At 44.3% G+C, this 15,022-nt stretch overlaps 1 protein-coding gene across 1 annotated transcript in view; it reads right to left on the bottom strand.

The window, feature by feature from the left end:
- The window catches only part of THBS2 (thrombospondin 2), a 285,177-nt gene that overhangs the window by 59,891 nt on the left and 210,264 nt on the right, over positions 1 to 15,022 (bottom strand). Inside the window, exon 18 of the mRNA XM_033937149.1 lies at positions 9,544 to 9,778. Coding sequence (XP_033793040.1) covers positions 9,544 to 9,778 — 235 coding nt within the window. The remainder of the gene's footprint in view (positions 1 to 9,543; positions 9,779 to 15,022) is intronic.

The raw sequence follows: 15,022 nt of genomic DNA on the forward strand, positions 1-15,022 counted from the left end.
AAAAAAAAAAAATACGACCACCTATTCAGAAGGCAGTAAGAGTCCCTGTGTTAACCATGTTCTAACCGGTTAGAAACATAGAAACATAGAAAGATGACGGCAGAAAAGGGCTACAGCCCATCAAGTCTGCCCACTCTTCTGACCCACCCCATCAAGTCTGAGTGCTAATGACCCAGTTCCCTAGCTCGACCCCCGTAAGGATCCCACGTGGATGTCCCATTTGTTTTTAAAGTCGAGTACACTGGTGGCCTTGACCACTTGCACCGGAAGTTTGTTCCACTGATCCACCACCCTTTCTGTAAAGAAATACTTCCTGGTGTCACCATTAAATTTCCCTCCTCTGAGTCTGAACAGGTGCCCCCTTGTGACCGAGGGACCCTTAGGGAAAAATATATCGCTTTCCGCCTCGACACGACCTGTGATGTACTTAAACGTCTCAATCATGTCTCCCCTTTCTCTACGCTCCTCAAGAGTGTAGAGCTGCAGTTTATCCAGTCTTTCCTCGTATGGGAGACTCTTGAGTCCGGAGACCATTCTAGTGGTCATTCGCTGGACCGATTCAGCTCGAAGCACATCTTTTCGGTAGTGTGGTCTCCAAAATTGCACACAGTATTCCAGGTGAGGTCTCACCATGGCTCTGTAGAGCGGCATTATGACTTCAGGTTTGCGGCTGATGAAGCCTCTATTGATACATCCCAACATTTGCCTTGCCTTGGATGAGGCCTGCTCCACTTGTTTGGTAGCCTTCATGTCTGCGCTGACGATTACTCCCAAGTCCCGTTCTTCTGAAGTCCCAGCTAGTGTTTCTCCGTTCAAGGTGTAAGTTTTGCATGGGTTTCCGCAGCAGAGATGCATGACCTTACATTTCTTTGCGTTGAAGCCCAGCTGCCATGTCGAGGACCAGTTTTCCAACGTGATCAGATCTTGCGTCATACTATCCTTAAGATTGTTTTCACTTACTATATTACACATTATTGTAGAAATGTCCACCCTCTATCTATGTATAAGCCAGAGATCACATGATTTAAGCTAAGTATATGTTTAAAATTATTTTAAAGCAATAAACATAAGTAAAAGCAAAAGTTAAAATTAAATGTATAAACAAGATTAAGTAGGAGAAAACTGGATCCGATGACGATCTGACACGTAAAGCTTAGAGCAATGAGATAAATCGAGCTCTAAGTGGTGCCGCTGAGGATCTTGATAAAGCCATATAAAAGGGTTGTGGACAAAATAGTGGAAAAATCTGCACCCTCTATCCCCGACACGCCCCCTCAAAGAAATTACAAGAAAATAACTTCTACTACTATTATTATTTCTATAGCACTACCAGATGTAGGCAGTGCTGTAGAGTCACGAAGGAGACAGTCCCTGCTCGAATGAGCTTACAATCTAAACAGACAAGACATACAAACAGGATGTCATGGAAACAGTTAAGGGGAATGGTTAATCTACTGGCTGGGTTGGTGGGCAGGGGAGTAGGGTTATGGGTTGGAGTGGGGAGTAGGGTTATGGATTGAAGGCTACATCAAAAGTGAGTTTTCAGTCTGCTTTTAAACAAGGTAAGGAAAGGGGCGTGGCGGACAAACTCAGGTACAGTAGTTTATTCCAGGAAGTTAATTTTTTTTTTTTTTTAGGGGGCAGCAATATGAAAGGAACAAAGTCTGAAACTGGCAGTGGATGAGAAGGGTACAGCTAAGAGTAACTGATCTGAGGAACAGAGTTCTCTGGGAGGTGTATAAGGAGAGATATTGAGGGACAGCAGAATGAACACACTTGTAGGTTAGTAATAGGAGTTTGAACTGTATGCGAAGGCGGATAGGGAGCCAGTGAAATGTTTAGTACATGCATATGCCAAAACTAACCCAGAGCGCTTTAGTGCATCCTGCAATAGGCTATTTTTGCTTCACCGGTCCTAAAAACTTCCCTCAGCTGTGTCCCACATCTATATCTTTGTCCAGAAAAAGAGAGGCTAAGTATCACACCAAAAACCATAACACAGACAAAGTGATAAAAGTTTATAATTTTGGCCTACCCAAATGACATCCTTTCACATTTATTTGATAAGCTACTTAACTAGAAAAAAGTCTAAGTGGTTTGGAAAATGTAGGCCAGTTATGAATTGCGGCAATGGAGATGCTTTAGGTTGTCTACCGCCACGTCCGGCATTAGCCACGGCCACGGTGCCATTTGGCAGCCTAAAGCACCTCTGCGGTGTCAATTTTTTAGGTACTGGTAGGCATTTTTAACTGAATTTGGGCACCTAAAATATCGGCACCAGTTTGAAAATCCAGGCCACAATGTCTTGCAATCTCTCCCTCCTACCCCCTGACACAAGCTATGATCTCCCTCCAAATCCCTCCCAACACAAGGACCAAACCCCCTTCTCACCCAGAGAGAGGATGCTCCCCCCCAGGCCTACCTGGTGGGTCAATGAGGCAGTAGCAAGTTACATTCACTCCTGGCTCTAGCAAAAATAGCCAGATGACATCTAGCTGTAGGACTACTTTTTATTCTGTTCTGTTTGTTGCCTGGTTAGCAGTTTACATATAGCCACTAACCGGATAGCACTTTCAGGTCAGCACTGAAACTGGATAGTCAGCACTAGCCAGTATCCAATGCTGAATATTGAGTTTTACTTTAACTGTGGTAGCCAACATTTTGCTTAAATGCTGACCATAGTGGTTCAATACTGCCCGACCATTTCTAGCCAAAATCAGTGAAACTAAATTATATAACAACTCTGCATAAAATAAGGACACTGTGATAAAAAGCCCAGTTTTGTATAGTTCTTCTAGGTCGGGAAAAGATTACCCTAGGGTGAACAGTCACAATTTGTAACCTCTTGAACAAAACCCTCACTGAATGCTAAGCCATTTATAAAATATATATCTAGCTGTGGTAAAAATACATATATTATGGTGGCACTGACAGCTGTGGAAGCCATTTTGTTAAAAATAAACCCATTAAAAAGTGATTTAAACACTGCAGTTGATGTTTTGAGCCAGCACTGTCTGCAATATTTAAATATTGTTTACTTTTGTAACCCATGAAAAAAAGAGCTTTTAGAAAATTCCTCCAGGGGCTATGGTCGTATAAATTAGGCATGAAGAACATCCACGCCTCCATTGACATTTTGCAAGGGTAGATGTGCAGGCAGTGGAGCTGGAGTGGAGCAGAGAAGAGTTGTTATATATGCATGAATTTTTTTTTTTTTAAAAGGTTCCTGTGTGTGAACTTCACACACATCTGTTTACACGGTCTCCCCAAGAGGTGTAAATGTGCACTAGTGTGAGATTATTTTAAAGACACATAGGTGTCGGGGGAGGGGAATTCTATATATGGGCACCTCCATTTTGGCCTTGTTTTATAATGGCATCAGGATGCACAGATTCCATTATAGAATACTAGCATAAGAACACAAGAACTGACAGATCGAAGGTCCTTCAAGCCCAGTATCCTGTTTCCAACAGTAGTAGGGTTACCAGATTTTCCTTCTGGTAAAAGAGGATGCATGACCCTGCCCCATTCTGCCCCAGGATCCGCTCCAAGCTCCACACTCCAAACCCAGCCCCACAAAAACCTCGTCTCTTTAGGCCGGTGCTGGAGTGCATCCCCATATGCGCAGATGCACTCCAACCCTGGCCCCAATCTCATCAGCTTTTCAAAATCCGTATGTCTAGTAACCCTAAACAGTGGACAACAGTTTTGGAGAGCCTTATACTGTATCAACATGCCCACAGTGCATGTGTGGATCCGAAGCGGTGATGTCACATGCATGTATGCATGCGTGTGACATCATTGTGTTGCATCCGAGCATTCACAGATGCCCTCTGGATATGATCATGATGATACGAGGCTTGTGTGGGGCCGGAGATGGGTGGAGGAACGAGGTAGGACTGTGGGCAGAACATGGTAAGGGCCAGGGGTGGAATGGGGGTAGAAGGTGGGATTACAGAAGGCCTAGGGGGCTTGGGAGGTTTTTTTCTCCCTATAATAGTTATGTGGGCATCAGCTTGATATTCAGTGCCGGCACCCACATAGCTAAGCAGATTAATTTAGCCATTTAGCTATGCGGGTGCTGGCACCCGCATGACATGGGGTCCCTCCCCAATGCTACCCCTAGCACTGCCACTGGCCTGTCCACTTTTAAGTTGGGCAGTCTGAGGGGATATTCAGTGGCACTCTCTGGTTAAATGCTACTGAATATCCCCTCTTAGGTGACTGGAAGCAACTTAAGCGGACAGGAGAGCTTCCTGCTTAAATTGCTCTGAATATCAGCCCCTTTATGTTTAGTGGCTAATATTGGCTAATAGTGGCTAATTAAAGTTATACTTGTCAATATTCAGCGGGGTTTTTTTGCTGTTCTAATTTATCTGTATACTTATCCAATTAGTAGAATAAATATCACTGCTAACTGGTTAGCTCCAGGGATCACCATCATTTTGCCCATGGAACCTGATTGTATTCATCTCCGGGTTCTAAAGGAACAAAAATATGAAATGACAAACCTGCTACAGGTAGTCTGGCATTTATCATTTCAATCTGCATCTGCAGCTGAGCACCGGAGGATAACGAAAATAAAACTGATTTTCAAAAAGACTGCAGAGATGACCTAATTAATTACATATTGATGAACCTGAAATTGGTGCCAGGTAAATTGAAAGAAACTATTTTTAAATTGCATGTAATGTGGGAGTCTCATCTATGTGCATAGCAGGGGCCTACACACTGTGGCCTAGATTCACTAAGCCCACCGATCGTGCCCGATCCGTGGGCGATCCGAGGCAGGCCGACCAATTCACCAACCATCTTCATGCAAATGGGGGCGATCGGAGGCATGCCCCTCACCGACAACACGGATTGCTGGAGAACGATCCCGATGCATGCGCATGTTTGTAGATGGTCTGCCCATGCATTTGCTATCCGTTTTTTTAAAAACTTTTTTTTTTACTCGCCCCCAACTCTTCTGCTTTCTGCCACCCTTACCTGCAGTGCGAGCCCGTGGTTTTAATCCACAAGTTTAAAACGGGTTAAAAGCAGGAGCAGAGAGCTTTTTCGGCAGGAGAATCACAGCAGAGAGCAGGGAAGGAGCAGAGAGCTAAATGGAGCAGGGCAGAGAGCAGGGCTGGTGGAAGTTGGCTGGGATTTCAGGGCGGCATGGAGCAGGAGAGTCGGCAGGGACTTGTGCGAATGGTCCTCAGCAGTCGCTTGTTTTGGGTTCCGCCAACCCAGTCGGTGTTCCTCATTTTTTTTTTTTTGTGAATCGCTATCTGCCTCCATTTGCCTGCCGTTCCCCCTCATTTGCATGCATGGAACGGATCAGGTGCAGGAGGAGGTTTAGTGAATCTGGTTGGGGTCGCAAAGTGATCGGGACACGATCTAGTCCTATGTAAGTTATACATGTATTTACAAAATACATGAAATTTTGGCATATTCAGCCTGATGATCATTGCTGTGGTGGTCAGATGCCAGGCAAAACACAGGAAGTTGTAAATGTGGCACTCCTTCCTTGAACTCGCCTGCCGTCAGTGTGGTAGGGCTCACTTCTCTAGCAATTCCTCTGGTTAATTCCTCATTCGTGGAAGATCCTCACAACAGAAATCTCGCACTACACTTGCATCCAGTTTAGCTTATGGACTGTGAAGTTCCCAGCATGTGTGTTGTCACTTTTAATGCCCTTGCTCCCTTAGCTCAGAGTTCAAACTTGCAGCCCTGCTGGTATGCCTCCAGATTGTTTAATTATTTTCTGTCAGCATTCTCCTTCCATTACAGTTTTAAATGTCACATGAGGCTACTAGCATTGCTGTTTAAAAAGTCTGCTCTTTTTATTTTCACTTTTTATATCTTGATCATTTAAATACAGTACTTAGCAGCAAAAGAAATTGGTTTTTTTTACCAGTCACTTCTGGTTAAAGAACATACACAAGTCTCTTATGCAGTCTGAAAACAGTCTCCTTTTATTCTGCTTCATCTCTACACAAGATAATTATGTTCAAGCAGCATACTTTCCTGCTGTCCACGGAGAACCTATGTTACAGGTAAGTAACTACACTCTAAGCTACAGTCTTTCATAGTGCTGCACAGGCAAGATCACAGGAAAACTCAACAGGGACAAACCAAACAGATAGCCATTCATGCATGGGTATTGCCGGGTGGGGGTGGGGGGTTGTGGGGGGGGGGTGTACCCTCTAACTCCTAACCAACCGAAAAGCCCCACCAGGGCCTTTCCTCTGCCACATCACTTCCAACTTGGCGGAGCTAGCCATAAGCAGCCTCTTTACAGCTTTTCCTCTGTTGGCTGGCTGCTGCTGCTGCTTTGGAAGGGCCTGTGGGTAATAAATGCTGGTTCCACATAGGGAGGGGGGTTGATTGGAGGCCGGACCCACACAGGGGAGGGAGAGAGGGGGTTGTCGGGTCAGGAGCAGGATGGCAAGGAGATGCCACAGGAAAGGGGGGGGGAAGGAAAGTGAGAGAGGGCAGACCTGCAGAAGTAGGATGGAAGGGGGGAGGGGAAGGGGACAGGTGGACCTCACTTGGGGAGGAAGGGATGGATGGTAGACCCACAGGGTGGGGAGGGGATGGCAATGGATGCTGGACACATAAGTGGGAGAGGAAGAAAGTGACTCAGACCAGAAAGGAGGGTGAGAAGGGACATGCTCTTCTTACTTCTTTGACCCATCTCTTAACCGTGAGTACTATTGAACACTCGTTTAGTACCTTGTGCAGAGTGAAAACTTGTTTGTGCTCAACAATGATAGAGGATCGCTTGAATGGGCTATGTTTGTTGAGTGTGCATTGAAAGCTGGCTTGGGAAAGAAGGATATTAATGGAAAAGGCAGTTCTGAAAAGGTTTAGTGTAGTTAGAAGAAATATTGTTTTAGTGTAAGGGCCTCTTCTATCCACAATGAAATACTCATAAGAAAACCCTCATTAAGCAATGTTTTCCATGATGCAATATATAGCATCCCCAAAATATCAAATTTAAAAAAGTATATTTATCTGGTATTGTTTGGAATTTAGCAGTACAAAACTATAACAATATGTTATCATTTGTTCTAGAAGTGGAGGAGTAGCCTATTGATTACAGCAGCTGAGAACCAGGGAAACCAAGATCAAATCTCACAATGGATTTTTGTGATCTTCGGCAAGTTACTTCATCTTCCATTGCATCAGGTACAAAATTTAGATGTAATCCCACTGGGGACAGGAAAATGCCTAGTACAACACCAGATTTCTTTGTCTACTACAATACCAGATGCCTAGTACAATACGAGATTTCTTTGTTAAAAAAACAGAGGACATGTGTCCCCACCCCACCCCACCCCTTCCCGCCCATGCCCCGCCCAGTTCCATCTCCAGCCCTGCCCCCAAATGGACCTCATCTCTTCTTCCCTGATTTCAGGGTCATGTTTGGAGGGCTCCCGAGCATGTGTTGATGTAACGCGATGATGTTGCATGCTTGCCGGGTTTTGGAAATCCGTCCAGGCACCTGAACAGTCGTCTAAAAAAGAGGACATCTGATAACCCTACCTGAATATAACTACCATAATTAAGGCATGGACCAAAATCCCTTTCCCTCCTGCACTTCAAGTTTAATTAATTGTGATACACCATTTTTTGTTCCTGCTTAACAAAGCACACTATGGGGCTCATTTTCAAAACACTAAGAGGTTAAAAAAAAAAAAAGGCAAAAATCAGCACTTGGACATCCTAATCGCCAGAGCATTCAAGTGCTGATTTTTGAAGCTGACTTCCTGGACGTCTTGCTAGGTTTCTTAGTTGCTGTACATCCAAACTTCGAGGGAGCATGTTGGAGATACTGTATGTTATGGGTGGGTTTAGCATGTGGACATCTTGCAGTGGAGCATCTAAGTACTAAAAAGGTACCCCACCAAATAAAATAAAAACCCCCAAAAGGTACCCAAACTGACCAAATGACAACTGGATGGATTAAGTCATGACCCTCCAACACTCCCCCAGATGTCACTAACTCCCTCCCACCCCACAAAGATCTGAATGAAACAGTACTTACCTGTCTCTAGAACAGCAGTAGAGAATGACACGGTGGTTGTTACCCGCTGAAACGGGAAGAGAAAATTAGTGGTCGCTGCGGGGACGGGGACAAGGCCATTCACCGCCCCGTGGAGAGGTGAATGGTCTCGTCTCCGCAGTTAAGCCAGCACGAATTGCGTGGCCCAACATCCCCACCCAATCACCGCATCCCATGTCCTGCCATCTCCCTCCCTCCACCTCAACTTAGGTGCTTGCCAAATCCGAGTTTAATTCTTCTCCCAGCCAGCACGCTTTCAATAAGTCACGCGTGTGCAGCTGCTTGAATTGTTGAATCTCCTCTGACGCAACTGGAAACAGGAATTTGGGTCAGAGGAGAAGATTCAACAGCTCAAGCAGCCGTGCGCATGGCTTATCGAAAGCGTGTGGCTGGGAGAAGAATTAAAGTCAGACTCGGCAGGCACCTAAGGTGAGGTGGAGGGAGAGAGATGGCAGGACGCGGCGATAGGGTGCTTTTGGACCACGTGATCCGTGATCGTGCATGTTTCCTCACATTAGGAAGGAGGCAGTGGACAGTAGTCGTGGAGACGGGGCGGGCACAGTGATCGCGGGGACGGGGTGGTGACAGGGATGGTGGTTGCAGGGACGGGGCGGTGACTGGGACAAATTTTTGCCCCGTGTCATTCTCTAAACAGCAGCACCTGGTATGGAAAAGCCTAGTAGAGCTGCACACAGGTGTCTTAAGTAGCCTGGTGGATGGGCTAAAGAGCCATAGAGAAGAGGACTCAGGCTCATAAGACACTCTAACCACTACATTTATGGCAGAAAGTGTGAGTCCACCAAAACCCATCAACATTTTTATACTGCCTTATAAGTGCCACCTGCAGCCATAAAGGCTATTTGGATGGGAAATAGGTGGGTATAGTAGGTTTTGGGGGAATTTTGGAGGGCTCAGCATAAATTATAAGGAGGTTATGGTGAGATGTACATCTAGTACCCTTTATGTGAAGTTCATAGCAACACCCTCTAAAGTGCTCCACTGCTCTGTTGGCATATCTGTGTGGTCAGTCCATTACAGTGCTGGCCCCTTCCACGTTCAAATGGTCGGGATTTGGACTCTTTGAGCTTGGATGTCTTTGTTGTCGAAAATGGCCCAAACAAGTTATAAGTCCTAAGATTAGACATCCTGACGTCTAAACAGGTGATTTTTTAACAAAAAAATTTTGACATCTAGCACTTTATCTGGTTTTGAAAATGGCCACGTTTCTCTGCCCCTGGCTTTGGACATCTTGTGGGAAACGTCCAAAGTCGGACTTAGACATCCTATCAAAAATTCCCCTCCACATATTTTTAACTAACCCCCTTCTTTCACGAAACTGCAATAGCAGTTTCTAGTGCGGGGAGCCGCGCTGAATGGCCCGCGCTGCTCCCGACGCACACAGGAGCTCAATGAGCGTCGGAAGCAGCACAGCTCCCTGCAGTTTTGTATAAGGAGGCCTAAGTCATTTGACTTAAAATTGTGTTCCTTACCATCAGAATCTTTCTGATCAGGGTTGTGCACAAGCCGACAATTGTCCTTATCATCAGGAATCCCATCATTATCATCATCAGAGTCACAGGCATCACCTTTGCCATCATCATCATGATCAGCCTGGTTTGCATTGGAAACGTAAGGGCAATTGTCTAGGTTATTTTGATGGCCATCATCATCTATATCCTCATTGTTATCACACTGGTCGCCAACAAGATCATTATCACTATCAGTCTGCAAAAAAGTAGACAATATTATTTCAACAGGAAAACACACAACTTTTCTTATTTTGTGATACATCACTTTAGTTTTTCTGGTTGAAATGTGATCTTTAGCAATAAAGATGTAACATGTTTCAAGTTTAATGGTTATTTGATATATCGCATATCGTAATACTAAGCGATTATACAGAATATTTAAAATCAGGGAATACACAACAAAAATATATGTTATCAGATACAAAGACAGAACGGACTAATATGGCACAAAAGGACTAAAGGTGAACTACAATAAGGTATAGTACAGGAGAGAAAACAAAAAAGAAAGATAGAACAAAGGGGAGGGGGTAGGAGTTTTATTCAAACTGTTGATTATCCACACATCATGGAGAGAGAGGAAAGTAGGAGATTAGATCATTGTTCAAAAGCATCTCTATATAAAAAAGCTTTAAGAGCTCCTTTAAATTTATCTAGGCTTGCTTCCTCTCTAATGTATGGGGGGGAGAACATTCCAAGTGAGGGGAGCAGTTATGGCGAAATAGGAGACCCGGTGAGTGCCAAATGTATTAAGAGTAGGCACAAAAAGTAAGTTTGGGGAAGAAGATTTGAGTGTTCTAACTGGGATATGAGGGATAAGTAACTTATCAACGAAGGACGGTTCTCTGGATTGAAGTGTTATAAATGTAAGTGATGCAACTTTGAAAATGATTTTGTGATGGATAGGGAGCCAGTGGTCATATTTCTTAGAATTAGTAATGATTTTAATAGCTGTATTTTGGATTAGTTGGAGTCGTTTGATTTCTTTTTGATATATTCCGATGTACAATGAGTTGCAGTAATCGAATTTTGAAATTACCAGTGAATGAACTAAAATATTGATGTCCCACACTGCCAGTGTAGAAGAGCCTAGCGTGATCTAGGACCCATCATAGAGTATCGAGAACAGACAAATATTGGCCCCCCCAGGGCAAGAGAAAAGCAGAAAGCACAGGAAACTGCAATGAAGAAGAAGCCTCTGACAGGCAGGTAGAAGTTCTAGCCTGATGAATGACTCTGGCAAGGTCATTAAACAGATGATAAGAGTATAATTCTTCATTATGGTAGCCACTAAGGAGAAGGCAAAACAAAAATCCGAGCAATAGGCAACAGGGAATTTGGGGGTCAGTGTTCAAAGAGAAATGTCTGAATAACTGCTGCCGTTATCCAGGTAGTTCTCTTAGCTGGCACCAGCCATAGATATTCAGTGGCACCACCTAGGCAGTGCCACAGAATCTTCTGACAGATTGCCCTGGCACTATCCAGAGAGTACTGGACTGAGGTGTGGTGGAACTGCCAGTTATCTGGAAAGCATTGGTATTGCAACTGCCATTGGTATAGCAATTTTCTCACGTCCCTTCACCGAATCTTCATTTTCTCACCATCCCTCCAGATTATCCTTCATGAGAGTCTGGTTTGAACCCTCACCAATTCTCCCTTCTTCTTCAGGAAATTGATTCCTTTCTCCAGTTGCAATACCAATGCATTTGTATATCAATACCATTGGTAATGCAACTTGACTGGTACTACCATTGGTATTGCAACTCCAAATCGGTATCCAAATAAAGTTAGGACAGAAAGATTATCATCTCCACTTTGATCTGGTTAACCATCCAGATCATAGTTTGAATATTGCCACTGTCCAGATAGAGGCAGCATTGCTCACCATCCAGATAATGATACGTAATATCTGTGCATAATTTAAACATTATGGCCAGTGTTACAGCAAAATGCTGATTAGAAAGTTTAAATATTGACTTGTTTATGAATTGCTTCTTTTTTAATTGGTATCATCATGGCCAGATGGGGCAAGAGAGAGAGATACTGAGGGGCCCTTCCACCAAGCTGGCTGGTTTTACCGCATGGTAGACATTAGCACAGACCACTGGTGTTTTCTGCATTATTTCAGCTGCCAGTGTGGTAAAAAAGAAAAAAAAATACACCAGCTGCTTAATGCGGGAGTGGACAGGAGATGAATTTGTTGCCACATGATGGCACGTCGTTCTCAGTCGAGCAGCTGCTGCCATTGGTCGCCGTTGGCTGGAATTCTCCATCGTGTGTACACGCTCTACCGCTGCAACTGCCACCGATCTCCTCTCTCTCTCTCCCCCCTCTCCAATCTCCCTCGCAGCGGCTGCACTAATAATAATTGACAGGATGAGGTGATGGTGTGTGAGTGGATCGAAAGCAGCAGGAGGAATAAAACCCCCCCCTGCGAATGACTGAGGCCGCGACTGCTGAACCGCAAATTCGTGAGGGAGTACTGTGTTGGGATTTACAACCATTCACTACGCACTTGTGTTGCATGAAAATATATTTGTGGAAAGGATAATCATTAAGTTTGGGGGAAAAAACAGTCTTTAGCCCTTTGGAGAATTTGCAATTGTGAAAGCTGCTCTTCATAAAGTTAAGTACTGTATGAGCTCTTGTTTATTTTTGAAGAAAGCTATTTTGCTAACTTGTTTGATAAAAAAATTTTGGGGGACTAGACTGAACTTTCTCTATACCTGTTTGACTACCTTCTTCGACAAGAATTTTGTATCTTATTTATTTGTTTTTGGACTTTCTACTTTGGTTATTCCTGCTGTTGGATGGGAAATTGGACAATTAACATACAGGTTTTACCTGTAGCCATGAGAGTAATTGAGGTGGTAGCTAGATGGGTCCAGTAGGTTTTGAAAGAGTTATGGAGGGCTCAGCACTCGTAAATCAGAGATGTACTACTGGCACTCTTTATGTGAAGTTCACAGCAGTGCCCTCTAAGGTGTCTTGCTGCTCTGTTGGTGCATCTGTGTGGCCAGTCCATCACAATGATGGCCACTCCTATGTCCAAATGGTCTAGATTAGGACATTTTTAACTTGGTCATTTCTTTGGTCGAAAATAGGGTATAAAGTTATGCATCCTGATGACCTAGATGCCCAAGTACACAATTTTCAAAATAAAAATATTTTGAACGTCTAGCACTTCAGCTTTCGAAAATGGACATTTCTGTGCTTCCAACTTTGGACTTTAGCGGGAAACATCCATTACTCTCTTGGGCAAACCATTGTTTAAGTTTCTTTTCAGCAAACCATTCTCACTCTACCAGAACGACGGCCATGGTGCTGAACTTCCAAAAAGGGAATTACGAAGGGATGAGACTCATGGTGGGGAAGAAGATTAAGAAGAGGATAAACACTGTAAAGACGCTAGAGCAAGCATAGTCCCTTTTTAAGGACACGGTCACCGAGGCGCAAAATCTGTATATACCGCGTATCAACAAAGGATCCAAGAGGGAAAAGAACAAGGGACCGGCGTGGCTCACTCTAGCGGTGAAGGAAGCGATCAGAGACAAGAAGACTTCGTTTAAGGAATGGAAAAGGTAAAAAATGGACGAAAACTGGAAAAAGCACAAACAGCATCAAAGCAGGTCACATAAGGCGGTAAGAGGGGCCGAAAAAGACTACAAGGAAAAAATAGCCAAGGAGGTAAAAAACTTCAAGCCGTTCTTTCGATATATTAAGGGGAAACGACCCACGAAGGAAGCGGTGGGGCCGTTGGATGACCATGGAATAAAGGGAGTGCTAAAGGAGGACAAAGCCATCGCCGACAAACTGAACACATTTTTTGATTCTGAGTTTACCGAAGAGGATATACACAACATACCGGAAGCTGAAAGGCTATACGCGGGAAATGAAAACGGGAAACTGACAGGGTTGATGGTCAGTCTATGCAAGCAGATTGATAAGCTTAGAAATGATAAATCCCCGGGACTGGATGGCATCCATCCGAGGGTAATCAAGGAACTGAAAGGGGCTATAGCTGAACTATTTCAACTAATAGCCAATCTGTCGATCAAATCGGGAAGGATTCCGGAAGACTGGAAGATGGCGAACGTTACGCCGATCTTCAAGAAAGGTTCGAGGGGTGATCCGGGAAACTAGAGACCGGTGAATCTGACCTCGGTACTGGAAAAGATGTTAGAGGTGCTGATAAAGGACTGCATCATTGAGCACTTTGACAGACACGATCTGATGAGGACCAGCCAGTTTGGCTTAAGCAAAGGAAGATCTTGCTTGATGAACATGCTGCACTTCTTTGAGGGAGTAAACAGGCGGATAGATAAGGGTGATCCGGTCGACAGTGTATATCTGGATTTTCAGAAGGCGTTCAATAAGGTTCCGCATGAATGACTATTTTGAAAAATTGCGAGCCATGGAATCGAGGGTGAAATACTCATGTGGATTAAAAACAGGCTGGTGGATAGGAAACAGAGAGTGGGGGTAAATGGACAATACTTGTACTGGAAAAACGTCACCAGTGGAGTGCCTCAGGGTTTGGTGCTTGGACCCGTGCTCTTCAACATATTTATAAATGATCTGGAAATTGGTACGCCTAGTGAGGTAATTAAATTTGTGGATGATACAAAGTTATTCAGAGTAGTGAAGACGCGGAAGAATTGTGAAGATCTGTAACGTGACATAAACATGCTCGAGAAATGGGCTGCAACATAGCAAATGAGGTTCAACGTGGATAAGTGTAAGATGATACATATCGGTAACAAAAATCTGGGGCAGTACTTGGAGAGACCCCCCAGGAATGAGACTTGGGAGTACTGGTCAACAAGTCGATGAAGCCATCTGTGCAATGCGTGGCGGCAGCGAAAAAGGCAAACAAAATGCTAGGAATGATTACGAAGGGGATCACGAACAGATTGGAGAAGGTTATCATGCCGCTGTACCGGGCCATGGTACGCCCTCACCTGGAATACTGCGTCCAGCATTGGTCGCCGTACATGAAGAAGGACACGGTACTGCTTGAAATGGTCCAAAGTAGAACGACTAAAATGGTTAAGGGGCTGGAGGAGTTGCCGTACAGCGAGAGATTAGAGAAACTGGGCCTCTTCTTCCTTGAAAAGATTAGACTGAGAGGGGAAATGGTAGAAACATTCAAGATAATGAAGGGAATAGACTTCGTAGATAAAGGCAGGTAGTTCACCCTCTCCAAGGTAGAGAGAACGAGAGGGCACTCTCTAAAGTTAAAAGGGGATAGGTTCTGTACAAATGTAAGAAAGTTTTTCTTCATCCAGAGAGTGGTAAAAAACTGGCATGCTCCTTCAGAGTCTGTTATAGGGGGAAACATCCTCCAGGGATTCAAGACAAAATTAGACAAGTTCCTGCTGAACTGTTGCGAACACAGATAGGGCTGGTTTCAGTTAGGGCACTGCTGGGCATGATGGACCAC

This window comes from Geotrypetes seraphini, chromosome 3 (genome assembly GCF_902459505.1).
Source record: "Geotrypetes seraphini chromosome 3, aGeoSer1.1, whole genome shotgun sequence".
Classification (NCBI taxonomy): Eukaryota; Metazoa; Chordata; class Amphibia; order Gymnophiona; family Dermophiidae; genus Geotrypetes; species Geotrypetes seraphini.